The sequence below is a fragment of the Aspergillus flavus genome, chromosome 1, assembly GCF_009017415.1.
Source record: "Aspergillus flavus chromosome 1, complete sequence".
In the NCBI taxonomy this organism is placed as follows: Eukaryota; Fungi; Ascomycota; class Eurotiomycetes; order Eurotiales; family Aspergillaceae; genus Aspergillus; species Aspergillus flavus.
The window spans coordinates 5,310,441-5,324,985 of NC_092406.1; the positions used below are offsets into that span (position 1 = coordinate 5,310,441).

General features: G+C 48.3%; 4 protein-coding genes across 4 annotated transcripts; 2 read left to right on the forward strand and 2 right to left on the reverse strand.

Annotated features, from left to right (window-relative positions):
* Positions 1 to 1,392: 1,392 nt before the first annotated feature.
* On the forward strand, positions 1,393 to 3,053 carry F9C07_11021 (amidohydrolase family protein; the record flags this gene model as incomplete). Its single annotated transcript, XM_041287906.1, has 3 exons — positions 1,393 to 1,795; positions 1,863 to 2,174; positions 2,260 to 3,053. The coding sequence occupies 3 exons, from the start codon at positions 1,393 to 1,395 to the stop codon at positions 3,051 to 3,053; spliced, it is 1,509 nt and encodes a 502-aa protein (XP_041140149.1).
* Positions 3,054 to 3,132: 79 nt separating this feature from the next.
* F9C07_1143772 (uncharacterized protein) lies at positions 3,133 to 4,154 on the reverse strand. The gene is made up of 3 exons (XM_041287893.2): positions 4,019 to 4,154; positions 3,419 to 3,942; positions 3,133 to 3,306 (listed from the first exon to the last, which is right to left on the reverse strand). The coding sequence occupies exons 1-3, from the start codon at positions 4,043 to 4,045 to the stop codon at positions 3,213 to 3,215; spliced, it is 645 nt and encodes a 214-aa protein (XP_041140148.1). The 5' UTR covers positions 4,046 to 4,154; the 3' UTR covers positions 3,133 to 3,212.
* Positions 4,155 to 4,749: 595 nt separating this feature from the next.
* On the reverse strand, positions 4,750 to 7,825 carry F9C07_2280059 (uncharacterized protein). Its single transcript, XM_041283864.2, has 3 exons — positions 6,563 to 7,825; positions 6,449 to 6,508; positions 4,750 to 6,374 (listed from the first exon to the last, which is right to left on the reverse strand). Exons 1-3 carry the CDS (start codon positions 6,713 to 6,715, stop codon positions 5,112 to 5,114), a joined length of 1,476 nt encoding a protein of 491 aa, XP_041140147.1. The 5' UTR covers positions 6,716 to 7,825; the 3' UTR covers positions 4,750 to 5,111.
* Positions 7,826 to 10,354: 2,529 nt separating this feature from the next.
* Positions 10,355 to 10,691, forward strand: F9C07_2228656 (uncharacterized protein; the record flags this gene model as incomplete). The annotated part of the gene is made up of 2 exons (XM_071509831.1): positions 10,355 to 10,435; positions 10,503 to 10,691. 2 exons carry the CDS (start codon positions 10,355 to 10,357, stop codon positions 10,689 to 10,691), a joined length of 270 nt encoding a protein of 89 aa, XP_071366037.1.
* Between the last annotated feature and the right edge of the window lie 3,854 nt (positions 10,692 to 14,545).

Consider the following 14,545-nt stretch of genomic DNA (forward strand, 5'->3'; position numbering starts at 1 on the left):
GGTGGTTACCTCATATTTCAGCTTATTTTGGTTCCTCTAACAACCAATTCATCATTCCTGTTATTTCCTTGATCTGGAGTGACAACCTCTTCATTCTCTAGCCCATGGGCTTCCCCGTGGCCACGACGAATACGAACTTGAGATCCTCTTCAATACCACATCTATTTGGGATCATACCCGCGGGATCATACCCGCTTTCATATGCTGACCTCGCTGATAAAGAGGCCTTAGGCATACTGTCACTCATCATGAATGATGTGCCCCTTGGAAGAAATCGAAACCTTTTTCACTAGCCAGCCAGCAAGAGATATCAACTGAAGAAGAGGAGCTTATCTACAATAGATGAAACTCAATCAAAGGGATAGGCCGACTGCAAAGGAGAATCTTGGAGACGGATGGTTCAACAGAATATGGGCGGATTGAGGATCGGCAAGCTAACATTTTCCGGCTGAGATTGCAAGTATCCAGACATCGTAAGAAACCAGTTTACATACCCATAGTAGAGTACGAATATACGCCTGGTGCTGGATCGGTTATTAGGCGACATATTTATAAACTGCCTCCTTTAAGTGGAAACATGGACCGAAGCCGACCCTGACTATCGTCCCTCGGACACTGATAGATTTACTAACATGATAGGGAACCATGGCACAACTCAGGACAACCATCCCTCGATGTTTGAATTCAAAGACTGGCTCAAAGACATGTCTGCACGAACTAAAACAATATTGAGCGAACGATGACTGGCCAGTCAAGTGTCTTATGAGCAAGGGATCATGCGAGAGCTTTAATCTGGCAATGCAAGAGAGTGAGGGGATGGGTTGCCTGGTACGTTATGGGTCATGATGCTGCAGGTGGCGCATAATATTGCCCCGATATTATTGAAATTTCGTCATAGGCTAAAGCGCTTGCCCTAATGTTAGCTAATTATCACATAGTCAAAGTAGATGTGCAGTGGCTATCGTATGAGTGTCCACCTTGGCCTCTTCATGAAAGAGGCTGTTGAACAGCATTTGAGGACATTAAATCTGCTTAGGGCAAAGTGGGTCTCGGGGTCGGCCGTTGAAGAGCAACTAATTAGATAACAATTCCAGAGAACATCCAAGCTCACGATCGAAAACGAAAGCGAAAGCAAATGTACATTCCTCAGCACTACAGACGTGGAGGCTCCTGAGTCTCGGCCTTGTAAGAAGGATTTATCATCTACACGTTCGAGCCCTGACAGGAGGCCGTATGAGTAATGAGACGGTCTCACGGCCAATCCGAAGAGCCGAAGGCCGAACAAGATGACATTCTTATACCTCACGACGCGCTGCCATGTATTCAGTTATATCAAACCATCAAATACTGAATCACACATTTAGTCCTTAGGGAGATAGGATCTGATACAAGATGGTCACCTCAATCCTTCTAAAAAACGGCACACTTCTCCTCCACGACGCGAATGACGTCGTTCATGCGTCGAAAGATGACCTTCTAATCGAGAACTCACAAATCACTAAAATTGCCCAAAATATTGAGCCGCCATCCTCCGACACAACTATCATAGATTGTACAGACAAAATTGTCTCGCCAGGGTTCATCGACACACACCATCATGTATGGCAAACCTGTCTGAAGGCCACACACCCAAACCACACCCTCTTCGATTACTTCCCTACCGGCAATTTCGTCAGTTCTTTCGTATCAGCCGACGAGACATTTTGGGGTCAGTTAGCCGGTGCGCTGGAGTGTATCGACAGTGGAACGACGACTGTAGTGGACCATGCTCATATCAACATTACACCGGATCATTGTAAGTATCATCCACTAATCGCATAACATGATCGTCCACGTATTTGTATAGTTCTGACATATCGCAGCCAAAGAAGCTATCCGAGCAACCATATCCTCCGGAGTCAGGTCAATCTTCGGGTACTGTCCAACTGCCAGGGTAACCCAATGGAGTCCCAAGTTCCAAATGGCCCCAGATCCACTTGCACCATGGGTCATGGAAACATTTGACCAACTCGCAGCTATGAACCCACTCGGCCCATCTGGACGAGTCCGGCTGGGATTCGCCTTCGATATGCTCTATCTCCCCGGGGAAATCTTGAAGGAAATATACGGACGAGTCCGTCGCGCCGGAGCGCAGCTCATCACATCCCATTCAGTTTACGGCGTCGCGTTCGGAGGTATGTACTTTGACTAACTCCACTCCACTATGTCTTTCATGACGCTTTCCCTGGCCTTGAACGATTATACTAAATGCATATACAGGTCCGGATGTCCCATCAGCGGCCAATCGCCTTGATTCTCATGGCCTCCTAGGCCCCGACATCCTACTATCCCACAACACCAACCCTAAACCGGAACACACCCAACTAATCCGCGACAAAGGCGTGAAGATCTCTAGCACGCCCATCACTGAACTCCAAATGGGCCACGGCAACCCGGTCTGCCTTTATCCCGAGTACCAGCAAATATCATCCCTGGGAATTGACTGCCACAGTGTTTGTACATCGTATATCCCGACTCAGATGTCGACGGTGCTGCAGTGGGCACGAGCAAGACGACACGAGGAGTTCGAAGCGCACAGTAAGTGGGCCAAGAATGTAGGTAGCAGCGTAAGGGACGTCTTCAATCTAGGAACGATCCACGGCGCTCGATGCATCAACATGGAGAACGAGATTGGGAGTTTGGCGGTGGGCAAGAAGGCGGATATTGTTATTTATGATGCTACTTCGCCTGGTCTGCTGGTTGCTGCGGATCGGGATCCAATTGCGGCCATTGTGCTTCATAGTTCTATTAGGGACATTGATACTGTTATTGTTGATGGGGTGATTCGGAAGGAGGGTGGGAAGCTCAAGGATGTGCTGGTTGCTCCTGATATTGAGACTAAAGAGGAGACTGGTGGCCAGAGAGTAGGGTGGGGAGAGGTGGCCCGGCGTATTAGGGAGTTGGGCGTGCTTATGGATGAAAGGAAGAAGGCAGCGGTCGATGACGAGGTTGCCAGGGCTGCCATTTTGGAGGCATTCCATCTCAATGTCTCTGCATGGGCTGACGCTATCTAACAAGGCTGTATATAACAAGGGTGGCAGTAGCCCGTGTGTTTTTTTGAAACTATAAATCTCACAGATCTGCCTGAACTCCTCTACTTTTACTCTCCATGGGTATCATGAACATAGAAAACATCCGCAAATCAATCATTCCAAGCAAAAACGAACATACCATCAACTCAACCGCTCCAAGAAACCCTGCGCAATCAATCGTTCCACATCCCCCTGCCGCACATACAATTGACTATTTTTCGTCAAATTAATCACCCTATAAAGAAGTCAGCACCAAACCCCCACACCCCACTAGTCTTCCCTTCTTCCCAAAGTCACAAGAAACGAAAGGTTAAAAGGAAAAAGAGAAAGAAGAAAAAGAAACATACCCATACTCGGTCTGAATCTCCCCCGCATCCTTAAGAACCCTAACATCAATAAACAAATCCTTAGGCGGTCCCAACGCCCCCGTAAGATCCACATCAGTCCAGTGCCCCTTATACGCCGCCAACAAATCACTATACTGCCGAAAATACTCTTCCTCCTCGGGACTCAACGAGCTGTGGTTTCCGCTCTGCGAGCTCGCAACAGTCTGGGCACCGTCCTCCGCGGCCGGGGGCACCTGCTGCTCAAGCACGTCGATGCCCGTCCAGCAGAGCTCTTCGAGCTTCTCGGTGCGCACGCGGTGGTACGCGAGGAGACAGCGCTTGTTGCGGCGCATGCAGAGGTGGTCGACTAGGAGGGCGCAGGCGATTGCGGGCTGTTGGGAGGGGTCGAAGGAGCCGGAGAAGGGGGTTAGGAGGTGGTTGACATCACGGTCGAGGTCGCGGACTTCGCGGGCGACGGAACGTACCAGTTCGGTTTGGTAGGGGGGTAGGTGGGCGAGGGATTGGGTGCGTTTGGCGTGTTGGACCTGGGTTGGTTTTGTTAGTGGTGGGGAAGGTTGTTTGGTGGAGGGAGGGTAGTTTGGGGGTCGGGGTTTGACGGACTAGTTTGTTGCCGAGTTCACCGTACATGGTGGAGATTGTGATGGGCGTTTGGGGTTATTTGGGAGGTGTTGCTATGGGTATAGTCTGCGTGTAGTAGATTGTTGCTGGGTTTGGCGTGGATGTTGGATGTTGGATCGGATGTTGTTGTATGATTCTGGATGTTGCGCGTTGAGTTAGTCGTACGCGGCTCGTGTGTCAATCCGTCTGAATTTCTCCGACGAAGCTTTTTTTAATCGCCTTGGGTATCAAAAATTATCAATGTTGAGTATAAAGTAACAACCCTCCTGCGGCGTTATCTCCAGAAAACGCGGTTCACGTGATGCACCTTTCTTCGCGTCTGCCAAGACTTCTATGTTTATCGGAGTACAACAATCCAATGCTAGCTCGCTGTCGTAAGATACTTTCGATGGGGAAATACTAAGAGTGTGGGTGTAGTATAGATGTAGCATGAATATTTGTAATTAGAAAATTGACGTAGGACTGGAGCTTAGCAATCGGACATGGGAGATTACTACGTAACTACTAGTACTATATCTTTAAACTGTTCTGTCTCTACTGCAGAGAATATATTCCTTGTATACCAAATGGTCATTACTGCTAATGATACTATGCCAACTCCACGTGAGACAATGCTTCGAGTGCATTTTGAAACCAAACATCAGAGAACCCCCGCCAAAAGCTCAATCTTACCAAGATAAGCACGATTGCTTTTAGGGAGTAATCATAGAAACATGACATAGTATTTACTAGATAGTGAATTGGTATCTCTGAATCACAAAAGTCGGCGCAACTCTATGCGAGTGAACGATTGACAAAGAACTATCATACATAATCAGAACCAACAGTTTGCCACCTTGGGAATCAATATCGGCGAGCTTAAGAAAAAAAATATATTAGAAACAAAGAAACCGCCTCCAGAAGGGATATCACTAAGTCATTTAGATCTGTACGCCTTGGAACTCCAGCATCAAGATGTTCAATTTAAACAGGGAGCCAATCCGAGAACAAAGACGACGCACATCTCCATTAGGAAGTTCGTCGAGCTCGTCGTTTTCATCACATTCATCAGACTCGAAATAGATCTTGGTTATCCCTAAAACGCAGCAGGTTGAGGGTTAATCCAATGTTCAAACTCGGTACCGGAGGTGTCCATGGTCCCATCATGGCCTGGCTCCCATGCCTCGCGACCATCCACCATCGGTTGCATACCCGGCGTGAAAGCCGCGCCAGCTACATAGGGTACCGTAGTCGGCGGTAGCGACGAGGCAGCAGCGTAGTTGTTGCTTGCATGCGAGTCTTGCCAGATGGGATGATAGTGAGTATTGCCGTAGGGTTGACCCCCTCCCCCATTGTTCGGGTTGCCTTGGAAGCCGAGCAGCTGTGGATCTAGCTGACCATCGGCACCGGCTCCCGGTGCAGGGACAGAGGTCTGAGGCTGAAGAAGTTCATGGTGAGTAGCACCTGGTAGGCCAGCCAAAGCCGTTGAAGAAGAATATTGGAGATCTTGCATGTCAACTCTGTTGACGCGGACATCTTCCACATGGGAGCCTAGGAGGCTCTGATGGATCGATTGCTGGAGGTACTGGGTTGGTTCTGGTGGTGAGGGAGGTAGCATGCCTGGGGCTGGCCTACCGGGGTTGGTTGTTTGCCAGGAAGAGCTGAGGTAACCAGCGGGCATGCCATGCTCCATAAAACCTATAGGGGTTGAGTCACGACTGCCCCATCCGCTTTCCATTTCTGATGTGCTCATGGTACGGGGCGTCTGCCCCAAGCCAGGACTAGAATCAGGTGTATGGTCCAGGCGACTGTTGCGACGGTCATCACCTCTTCGATGGTCCTTCTTTGGAGAGAACCTGTATCCGGGGTGCGCCTTGACATGGTTCTTCTTTTCGATGTTCGCTAGGACTTCAAACTTATTGCGAATCTCTGGTGGCTCCATCTTCCAGCTGTGGCCCACAGCCACGGACACTACTTGATGGTTGTTCTGTCCCAGCCACTTCTTGGTTCTCTCGGTATATGCTGACCGGTAGAGCATAAAGGAATTCATAGGTCTGGCAACTTTCCCATTCTTTTTGGTGACTTCCTGGCGACGGACCTCGATGGGTCGATGTACCCAACTTTCCATATCCCTGATGGGAACATGGGTCAGGTGCTTGGTCAACTCGCTCAACGGGCCGGGTAACGAAGGGCCATCTCCAGCATGCAGTGTTTTGGGCTTACGAGCACCGCTACCTCTGCCGCTCTTTGCCTTTCGATTGGCAGATCTTTGAGGCCATGCAGATGAAGTTCGCTCTGCGACGATGCACTCATCCGAGGTAGACGGTGGTGTGTTGACTTGAATGCTATGGGCCGCCATCTGAGAAGGGATTAGCCTGAAAACAGACGGATACACAGGACCACTAGGAGACTCCAGTAAAAGGAAGTGCTTACCGGCTGTTGTAAATAACCGTTGTTGGCAAGATACCGGGGGGGATTTGATGATTCGAAAGCCTGGCAGAGGTCAGCGTGGCGCAACAAGTGGTGACTCTAGTTCTGAATGCTTACCACAGCCTGCTGTGTATGGTCCATGGTCATTCCGACTCCTAGTATGTCGTCGTGTGCGTATAATGGGTGAATGATTCCGCAGCTTTCCCGGTGAGGTTCAGGAGTGGGATGTCCGTCTGAGTGAGGCGGAGATGGCAGTTGGCCGCGAACCATGCTCACTGTAGCTACACCTATATTGTGTTTGATGGTGGAGAGTAAGGTGGCACCCTTAGAAGTAAGACAGGAAAACAGTGTAGCCACTTTGCAAGGTGATTGTTGCGACAGAGCCAGATGTCTCTTTCTGGTCTGTCCAATGTTGTACCGCTCAAATCCGGAAGCAGTGCTCCAGATCAGTAGCGGGGTAGATGGAACTTGCTGAAGGAGAAGGGACAGATTCCTTCAGAAGAATGCAGAGCAAGTCGAAAGGTAGAGAGATATTCAGTGAATATGTAGAGGAACTTGTAGCCCACTTGGGAAGAATCTCTCGTGTTTGGCAGTCGTTCAATGGATAGGAATGGAGATCCGAGTGAGTATGAAAGCAAGGGACAAGGCAGTGAGACCTGTAGCCCTTTTAACGATTAATCAGTGGGGTAGCCGTGGAAAGGGAAAAGGGGAACAGTCCGAGACAAAAGAAGAATAGAATTGAGGAAGACGGTGATTGAGAGAGGGTTCGTGGGTGAAATGTGAAGGGAGGAGAATGAAGCCACCAGGGCAAGAGTGGAATGAATGATTGCTTTATCGCTTGGAGATCTACAGAGGAAAAGCACACGATATAAGTAAAGGATAGGACGGGGCAAGAGCGGCACGTTAAGGGAAAGATATCAGTGGGACGCATGATGTTGCAGACAGCCGTTCTGGATGGTGGTCGATGCTAGCCATAGGCCATGAATAGCGGCTGAAACCCTGGCTCAAGCTAAATTAGGAGAATAAAAATAATTTAAAAAAAATAATGGACCAAAAAATAAATTATTATTTAAAAAAATAAAACACATAAAAAAAGACGCAGAATAGTAACGTACACTGTGGGCGGCGGCAGTGTTAGTTTGATTTTTTGAAATTTCTTTTATTAATATTATTTTTATTATTTCCCACTTTCCAATCTCCAGATTGCGCACTAAGTGGTGACGGTGAGGCCTTTGTTCCAGTATGTCGGGACCTGAGGAGACATGGGTGCAGGTGATGTGGTTGATACATTGGGGGAGGGCTTTTTTCTTCTTTTTCTTTTTCTTTTTCTTTTCTGTCTTTTTTGATTATTTTCTCCCATTCTTACTTTTCTCTTTCCTTCATTTTTTAATTGAAATCTTATTGGATGGGGACCCTATTATGTTGGTCCCTCACCCTCAATATAGAAATCGTTCCTTTCTTATGTGCGCATTTCTCACACAGTTTCCTTCTTTATATTGTCTCTGTCTGCAAACTAGATACACCAGTGGTTCCAAAATAGCCCCTCCTGCTCTTTGCCCCCTTTGTGCCAAATTCAGAATCCATGAAATTGTGTTGGAGATCTTGCAATGGTTGAAAGAGAAGAAAAAGCTCCTGTTGTTGCGGATTCTTTTACCGGATGCGGGTGAAGAGATCAAGCCAGGAGGAACCGTTTTAGAACTAGACAGCACACTATCTTCTCTCCGGAGGTTTACTCCTAATAATAATAATCATAAGTATAATAGTAATAGTAACAGGACTAGTCGTACGTAGCTGTGGAAGGGTGGGTTGGTCAATAGAGTTCGCTGCCACTCCAACGTCCAAGCATCGTTGCACAAAAATCCTCCTTTTGCCCTTGAGAATCAGGATATTCATTACCTCCCTACAGTCGTAAGATCTTCTGTGACCCTATACAGAACCAGCAACCTCCGTTCGCGATTCAGCGGGAAAATCCCTAGAGCGATGGCTGATGGCTGACAGGCCTGGCCGGAAATGTAGACCTATCATCCCGTATCGAACTTGGAACGATCAGGTGTGAGTGACAAACCAATTTGATCATAATTGAATGTTCATGGCGACACGGGAAATCGATCAATTTTGAATCCCCCGGTCTCGTTGGAGCATCATCGAATCAGGAAGACGAGAAATGTATCTCCCTGACTCATTCGTTCTTCATGTCCAACTCCGCTGTCTAAATTTCAAACTTGTCAGATTCTCCACTAGTCGGAGATCTGATAGACTAGTCTGGAACTACCGCCTATCTCAGCAGTATAGCAATTCTGCCTCTCTTTATTTTCTGTGTCTGGATGACAGAAGAGAGGAGTGATTAAAGTTTCTCCTGGGGTATATCAAAGGCCGATATAGGAGTTCCATGGGAGCCCATTCACCGAAAAAGTATGTACAGTAGGATGACGGGACAGCAGCCTCTTCACCCATCGGAAGCACACTCATGGAGAAGTAAATCGTGCGAATACAACCACGGTACCCTGCTTAATCATTCCTCCCGCACGTTGTGTGTACCCGCCATATGTACACAGAGAGTGATCCCGTACTGCTTTCTCCACAGTAGAACCAGTAGATCATCGCTAGTAAGAACCTTACCAGGCCGGACTTGCCATCACAAGGATGGCATCGACGGTGCGCATGGGAAGAGCTCGATGAGGAAGAATCTGTTGGGCTCAGCGGATCGGGTGCTGGCAGTTCCATGTTTGAAATGGTTCCAAACGGGACCAAACGGGGTTTACCAATTTCCCCATCGTGTCTCTCATTTCGCCCTCATTGGTATCAGATGAATCAGTGTGCAGAAGGAGGCATCTGGTCAAATCTTCTGGAGGCATCATCGATCGTTGGATATTCCAAATACTCTCGCTCTATAGTTCCCATCTGGGAACGGGCAGCTCGCAGAAAAAGAGATATTGGTACCTTGGTTAGAATTACTGACACTGATTCAGCTCACTTTAACTTAAATTAACTTCTTACCTATTCGGAAGTGTGCCCGTGCCGTCGAGAGTTTTGGTTGTATACTAATTAGCTTCCAGTAGAAGGAATATGGAATGGATTGAAGCCTCGACCTTTCCTGTCTTAACGTACAGGTTTGGAAAAGTACTAGACGTAGTATGATCACATACAACAGCGCCACTACACGTTCATTGGTTCGACCATTGGTCGGATTGAAGTATCCGACCCGTTCAGACTGGTCGACCTGGGAGGTAGATCATGGGAGCCTGCTACTAGCGCACTGACACAGCCAATCGCCCCACTGTAATTAATTCACTTTTACCACAGTACAAGCCTTACACTTAGCGTGGTTAACTATCCTGCCGTTTTTAGATTAGTGCTGCCTTTTATCTGCGATCGACAGGCTGATATTCCCATTGGGGCTAGACCCAAGAGAAATGACAGCTTCGACCAGCCCAAATTCATCTGCATATCCCCGCGCCCCTTACCCCCAGTACTATGCATGCTACTAGTATATAGTATCCTTGGCATTAAAAGGTGGATGTTGGTTGGGTGCCTATTGGTGATTCATGAGATTTTCTTTTCCTACCGTAGACAAATAGGGAAAAGCACCGCCATGGGCGTTCCTGACTCTTGGATACTTTTTGATCACGTGAGGACAGGGATCATGGGGCAAAGCCTCCCCATGTTTTCCAGTGTTCATGTTGGCTGTTGGACCAACCAAGTGATTATGACTGTCTCTCTCATGATTGCTTTTGATCCTTCCCACAGCTAAAATCATGGGTTACCTTCGCCGATCAGATGCGAGTGGCGAAGGGTCATACAAGTGTCGTACTAATTTACAATTGATTTGATTTGACTGCCGCACGCAGCTCTGACGTGCGTCGAGGTTGTCACTTCTTGATAGTAGGACAGTATCACGCAAGTCTGGGGATGGAATGGACGCAACTACAACGTCTACTAGTATTCCCAACCCCCTTCTCTTTCGTTCTTGAGAACCTTTCCCCAACTTGTGTACCGGTCGCTATTTTTGACAACACCGACGAGCCCAATGCAGCTAATGCTGACCGCCTACTTCTAGATTAGTCCTCAATTGATCCCTATCATGACGATCATCGCTGGATGGGAAGGAGGCGCAAGTTACCAAACTTACCTGGTGCCCTACGGTGATCTACCGCCGTCAAGCGGGAGGATTGACTTCGGCGGAGGGGGATGGCTTGCGCAGGAACCGCAGGGGCTCGAGTTCGATTTCTTTGTTCCCTCGGAGTGATCCTTTGGTCCACTGAAGCCATAGAAGTCCAATGGAAGCTGCGTTGGCTTCTACACAAACGTTGAATTACCTTATCTTATCGGAGTGGTCTCACTCGGTGAGTTCTAGTGTATGCGAGCAGTCGGCGAAAGTGGACACAACTGCTTGGGTTGATTCACGATCTCGACCAGGCTGTAGACTGAACCCGTCCATCTCATCACGATTGCAGACTCTTCTAGTGAAACCATGGGAGCTTGATCATTAACAAAAGCAACACCATGTCGCCTCAAAACGGGTTGCGTAACCCGACTTAGCACCTTCTCCTTCGCAGCGTGGTGTCACCTGCATATTTTCAATATGACAGCAAAGGATCAACATCAGGGATCTGAGCAACGACTAACCCCCTCCAGGACAGCCCCCCCCCCCCCCCCCCCCCCCCCGGTTCGATCTTCTTCTGGAAAATTACTTGCTTGATTTACGCCAAGAAGCCAACCTTTCCAAATCCGTCAGTGTTCTCACTTGGGCCTCTCCTCTTGGGGTGTCCAGACTGGCCAGGTTCATGTTTCAAACGCCCCAGGGACCTGAACATCTGGTCGGGTGACTGGAACTGACCCTTAGGATCTCAACTGACATAGACATCGTGTTTCACCTTGAGATTGAGGGCGTTCTTAAGACTGTGAGATATAATGTCTGGAGTCCGCATTGTATCTAAGAATATCTACTCTATGCTTACTGCGCCTCTTTATCTGCCTCATGCACGTTTCATAACATCTTCATGCGTGTTGTTTATTGTCAATTTATTTTTGGACATGACAATAGCCAACATGAAAGAGCATGGAGCACGCGAGAGGGTGAGGACATGAAGAGTTGAAAGAGCTAGTCATGATGGTGCGCCGCAGATCAAGCGAATGGTAGGGCCGATCTCGACGGCACGGACTACTGCCTATTACTATCTTCGGACACGAACCTTTCCGTCCCAACCATGGAACTTCAAGTCCAAGTGGGGATGCGGCAGAAAGTCAAAGTATTCGAAGAGCAACTAAATGTGTCCCAGCAAGCCAGTGGCGTATTGTCTCTCTTTCCATCTGGTGAAAAGTGAGATAGAGGCCCCCGAACCTTCTTACAGCTGCGAATCAATTGCTTCATAGTACTTCGTTGGACTTGTGAGGGAACCGGCGGGGCCCAGACTGGGAGCAAATGTTGCTTCCTTAGATCCCTTACTAGGTGATTCAATTGCTGTCAGTGGGTATTACCTGTTCATATTATTGGTGAGATCTTTCTTAGGGGCCGTCATGCAGCTGTCAAGATCTATCCCCGATCATAGAAGCATACCTATAAGTGCCGTGTCACCGGCCAACACAGCGATGTGACTATACTGTCAACCTTCCTAGAGGCTGGACGCGAAACGTGGTGCAATACATAAGGATTGTCGGTCGAAAGAAGTCCACAATGGGGCAAACTACATGCATCCAGTGTTCACCGCGCTAAACTCGGCGACAAACTTCATGGCTTGGAGGCTATTTCTAATGATGTTCACTAACATTCCACTAATACTTGATGGTAGGACGTATAGTACCTAGTCAAGTGGTATGTGGGACAAGTAATAACCCAACTGGAGTTATCGAGGTGATTGGCTAATCCTGGACTTACGCAGCAGGACAGGTGAGGTAAACGTGGAGGGATCGGATACCGAGGCAAAGGATATTGGCTGACTCGATCAATGAACTGATATGCAGTACCACTGTCAAGCAGGAAGTCGGGCGTCCGTCATCAACTAAACTCGAAATGTCGCACGGGAGGCAGGTTTTGCTCGTAAGGATCATCCACGCTCACCAGCTTCAGTAGTGATTTGTGGTCCTGCACAGCACTGTCCAACAGTTTGACTCCAGCATGAGGTCACTGGTTCGAATAAGGATGCCCCGCGTGGGGCATTTCCGGCTGGTTTTGGACCGTTAGGTATGGAGTCCGTGGCGGAAACCAGGTAGCCACGCAGTAACAGAACGCTAAGCTCGACGGACGTGAAGGGTGCAGTTTTGATTAGACCATCAAATAGCACAAAACAGATGCACCGAGCATATGTCGTCCCACGGACCTCGACTCCTCGGACGTCATGTCGCACAGAGGGGAGCGTTCACCAGAGGTATGTACCAATCTGTATAGCCACGAGAGTGCCCGTGTTGAGGTGGACAGCTATCACCTGATACAATACAGATACGCCCAGGCCAGTATATCAATATGTTCAGACCCTAATCAAGAACGCACAGTCTAGACCTTGCGAATGGGCATGAGCACTGACGCAGGGATTCGCGCAAAGTCGAACACTGGTACAGGTGGATCCCATACCCCACTGGTATTGTCATTACGATCCACCACTGAACCAGAGTCTCCAGGACGAGGTACCCTAAAGTAACCTCGATTTGGGTGAGTTGCTTAAACCATAATAAGTAACATCTCTGTCGACCATATCGATCACCTGCCCTTTTCGACTCCACCGAGAGTCTTTTATTGGGCCAAATTCATGATATGGCACGACCGATACGCCCTCTCAATGGCGAGCGCTTGTCTGTTTCTGCCGCGTTTTGCAATTGGTCTGCGTGTCGCGTACGGCGTTTACCGATTGGCTATATGACTGAGGATCCACTTGATAGTTTCTACGTACAGAGCGAGTCCAAGGTACCTTACCTACTACTTTGGTCCATGATGTTCAGATGTTCGGCGACCTCAGGTATACAACTGGAGCCCGTTCGCCATAGTAGCAGGTGGCCGATACCTTCTTAGGAACAGGTCTTCTCGCGGAATAGCGACTATTCCAACCTTTGCCTCCTACTTACTAGTAGAGGAGGAGGCACTACCCCAGGCAATGTATAGGACCAGATATGGGCCTAGTTAAGATCAGCACCTGGACAGGGGCGGCAGATAAGACAAGTTAAGCTAATTCACGTAATATAGCCAAGTTTAGGAAAAAGTTGCTTCCTCCTACGGAGTACTAAGCCTGTATCGCTATCTGACCCATGTGGTGAGCGGTCCATGCCGCTAGTTGGTTACATCGAACGCATATCCATAACCCACCAAGTTAGAGTAGCTGACGCTCTCATTTGCAGCCTGGGGGGATGGGATGTCACCCTCTTCTGGGCTAATTAGTCCCAGGCCAAGTTCCGCGGCTATTGCGGAAGGCATCAACACCAGTTCCGCTCAGTGGCGTACACTTCGCCCATGAGTTTCCCTTCGGAGTCCGCCGTGCTCAGTGGCAAGATATAGAGGCATCAACAAGAATCCTCTGAGTGTGGGATCAGCTTATCAATGAAGGTTTGTATAAGCTGCATAGTGTTGAGCCTCTAAGTTTTAACTATTTCTTTATAACGAGTGCTAATATGCCGGTCTGTCATAGTAGAGAAATCGGACCTCATCCCTATCTATACCGCGATCAACATATTGCTCTAACATACAGTGCTATAGCTAATAATTACCCCTTTGAGCAGCACATGAGAGACGCCGTGGGGGAAAAAAAAGTAAAAAAAAAAGAAAGCCACATACCTATGATACCTGTCCACACGGAAATTCCAGACCCTAACGGCAGCACCGCCCCTGACTGGCCGGACTATATCGGGTTCCATACTTTAAAATGTCGATTTGGTCCAATGAAACCCGCAAAAAAAGCGGACCAAGCGGGATATGACACCGATAATCGCGGGAACATTAAAATTAAGCGCTGACAGCATCTGTGACCCCGTTAACGGTGGGCTGAGAAAGTGACAGCCCATCACAAGTAGTTGGTCGATAGCATGTGGTATTATGCCCTATGCCAACGTCACTCCCCTTCAACGTGATCTTCTCAAGCCCTCCACTAACCTGATTAAGCTATCTGATATTAACTT

Bases quoted from the DNA above. Each gene is read 5' to 3' on its own strand.
- F9C07_1143772 (XM_041287893.2), bottom strand. From the start codon at position 4,045: ATGTACGGTGAACTCGGCAACAAACTA. The intron at 3,943-4,018 runs GTCCGTCAAACC...AAACCAACCCAG, and splicing joins GTGAACTCGGCAACAAACTA to GTCCAACACGCCAAACGCAC. The intron at 3,307-3,418 runs GTATGTTTCTTT...ACTTCTTTATAG, and splicing joins GAGATTCAGACCGAGTATGG to GGTGATTAATTTGACGAAAA.
- F9C07_2280059 (XM_041283864.2), bottom strand. From the start codon at position 6,715: ATGGTTCGCGGCCAACTGCCATCTCCGCCTCACTCAGACGGACATCCC. The intron at 6,509-6,562 runs GTAAGCATTCAG...GACCTCTGCCAG, and splicing joins ACCATACACAGCAGGCTGTG to GCTTTCGAATCATCAAATCC. The intron at 6,375-6,448 runs GTAAGCACTTCC...ATCCCTTCTCAG, and splicing joins ACGGTTATTTACAACAGCCG to ATGGCGGCCCATAGCATTCA.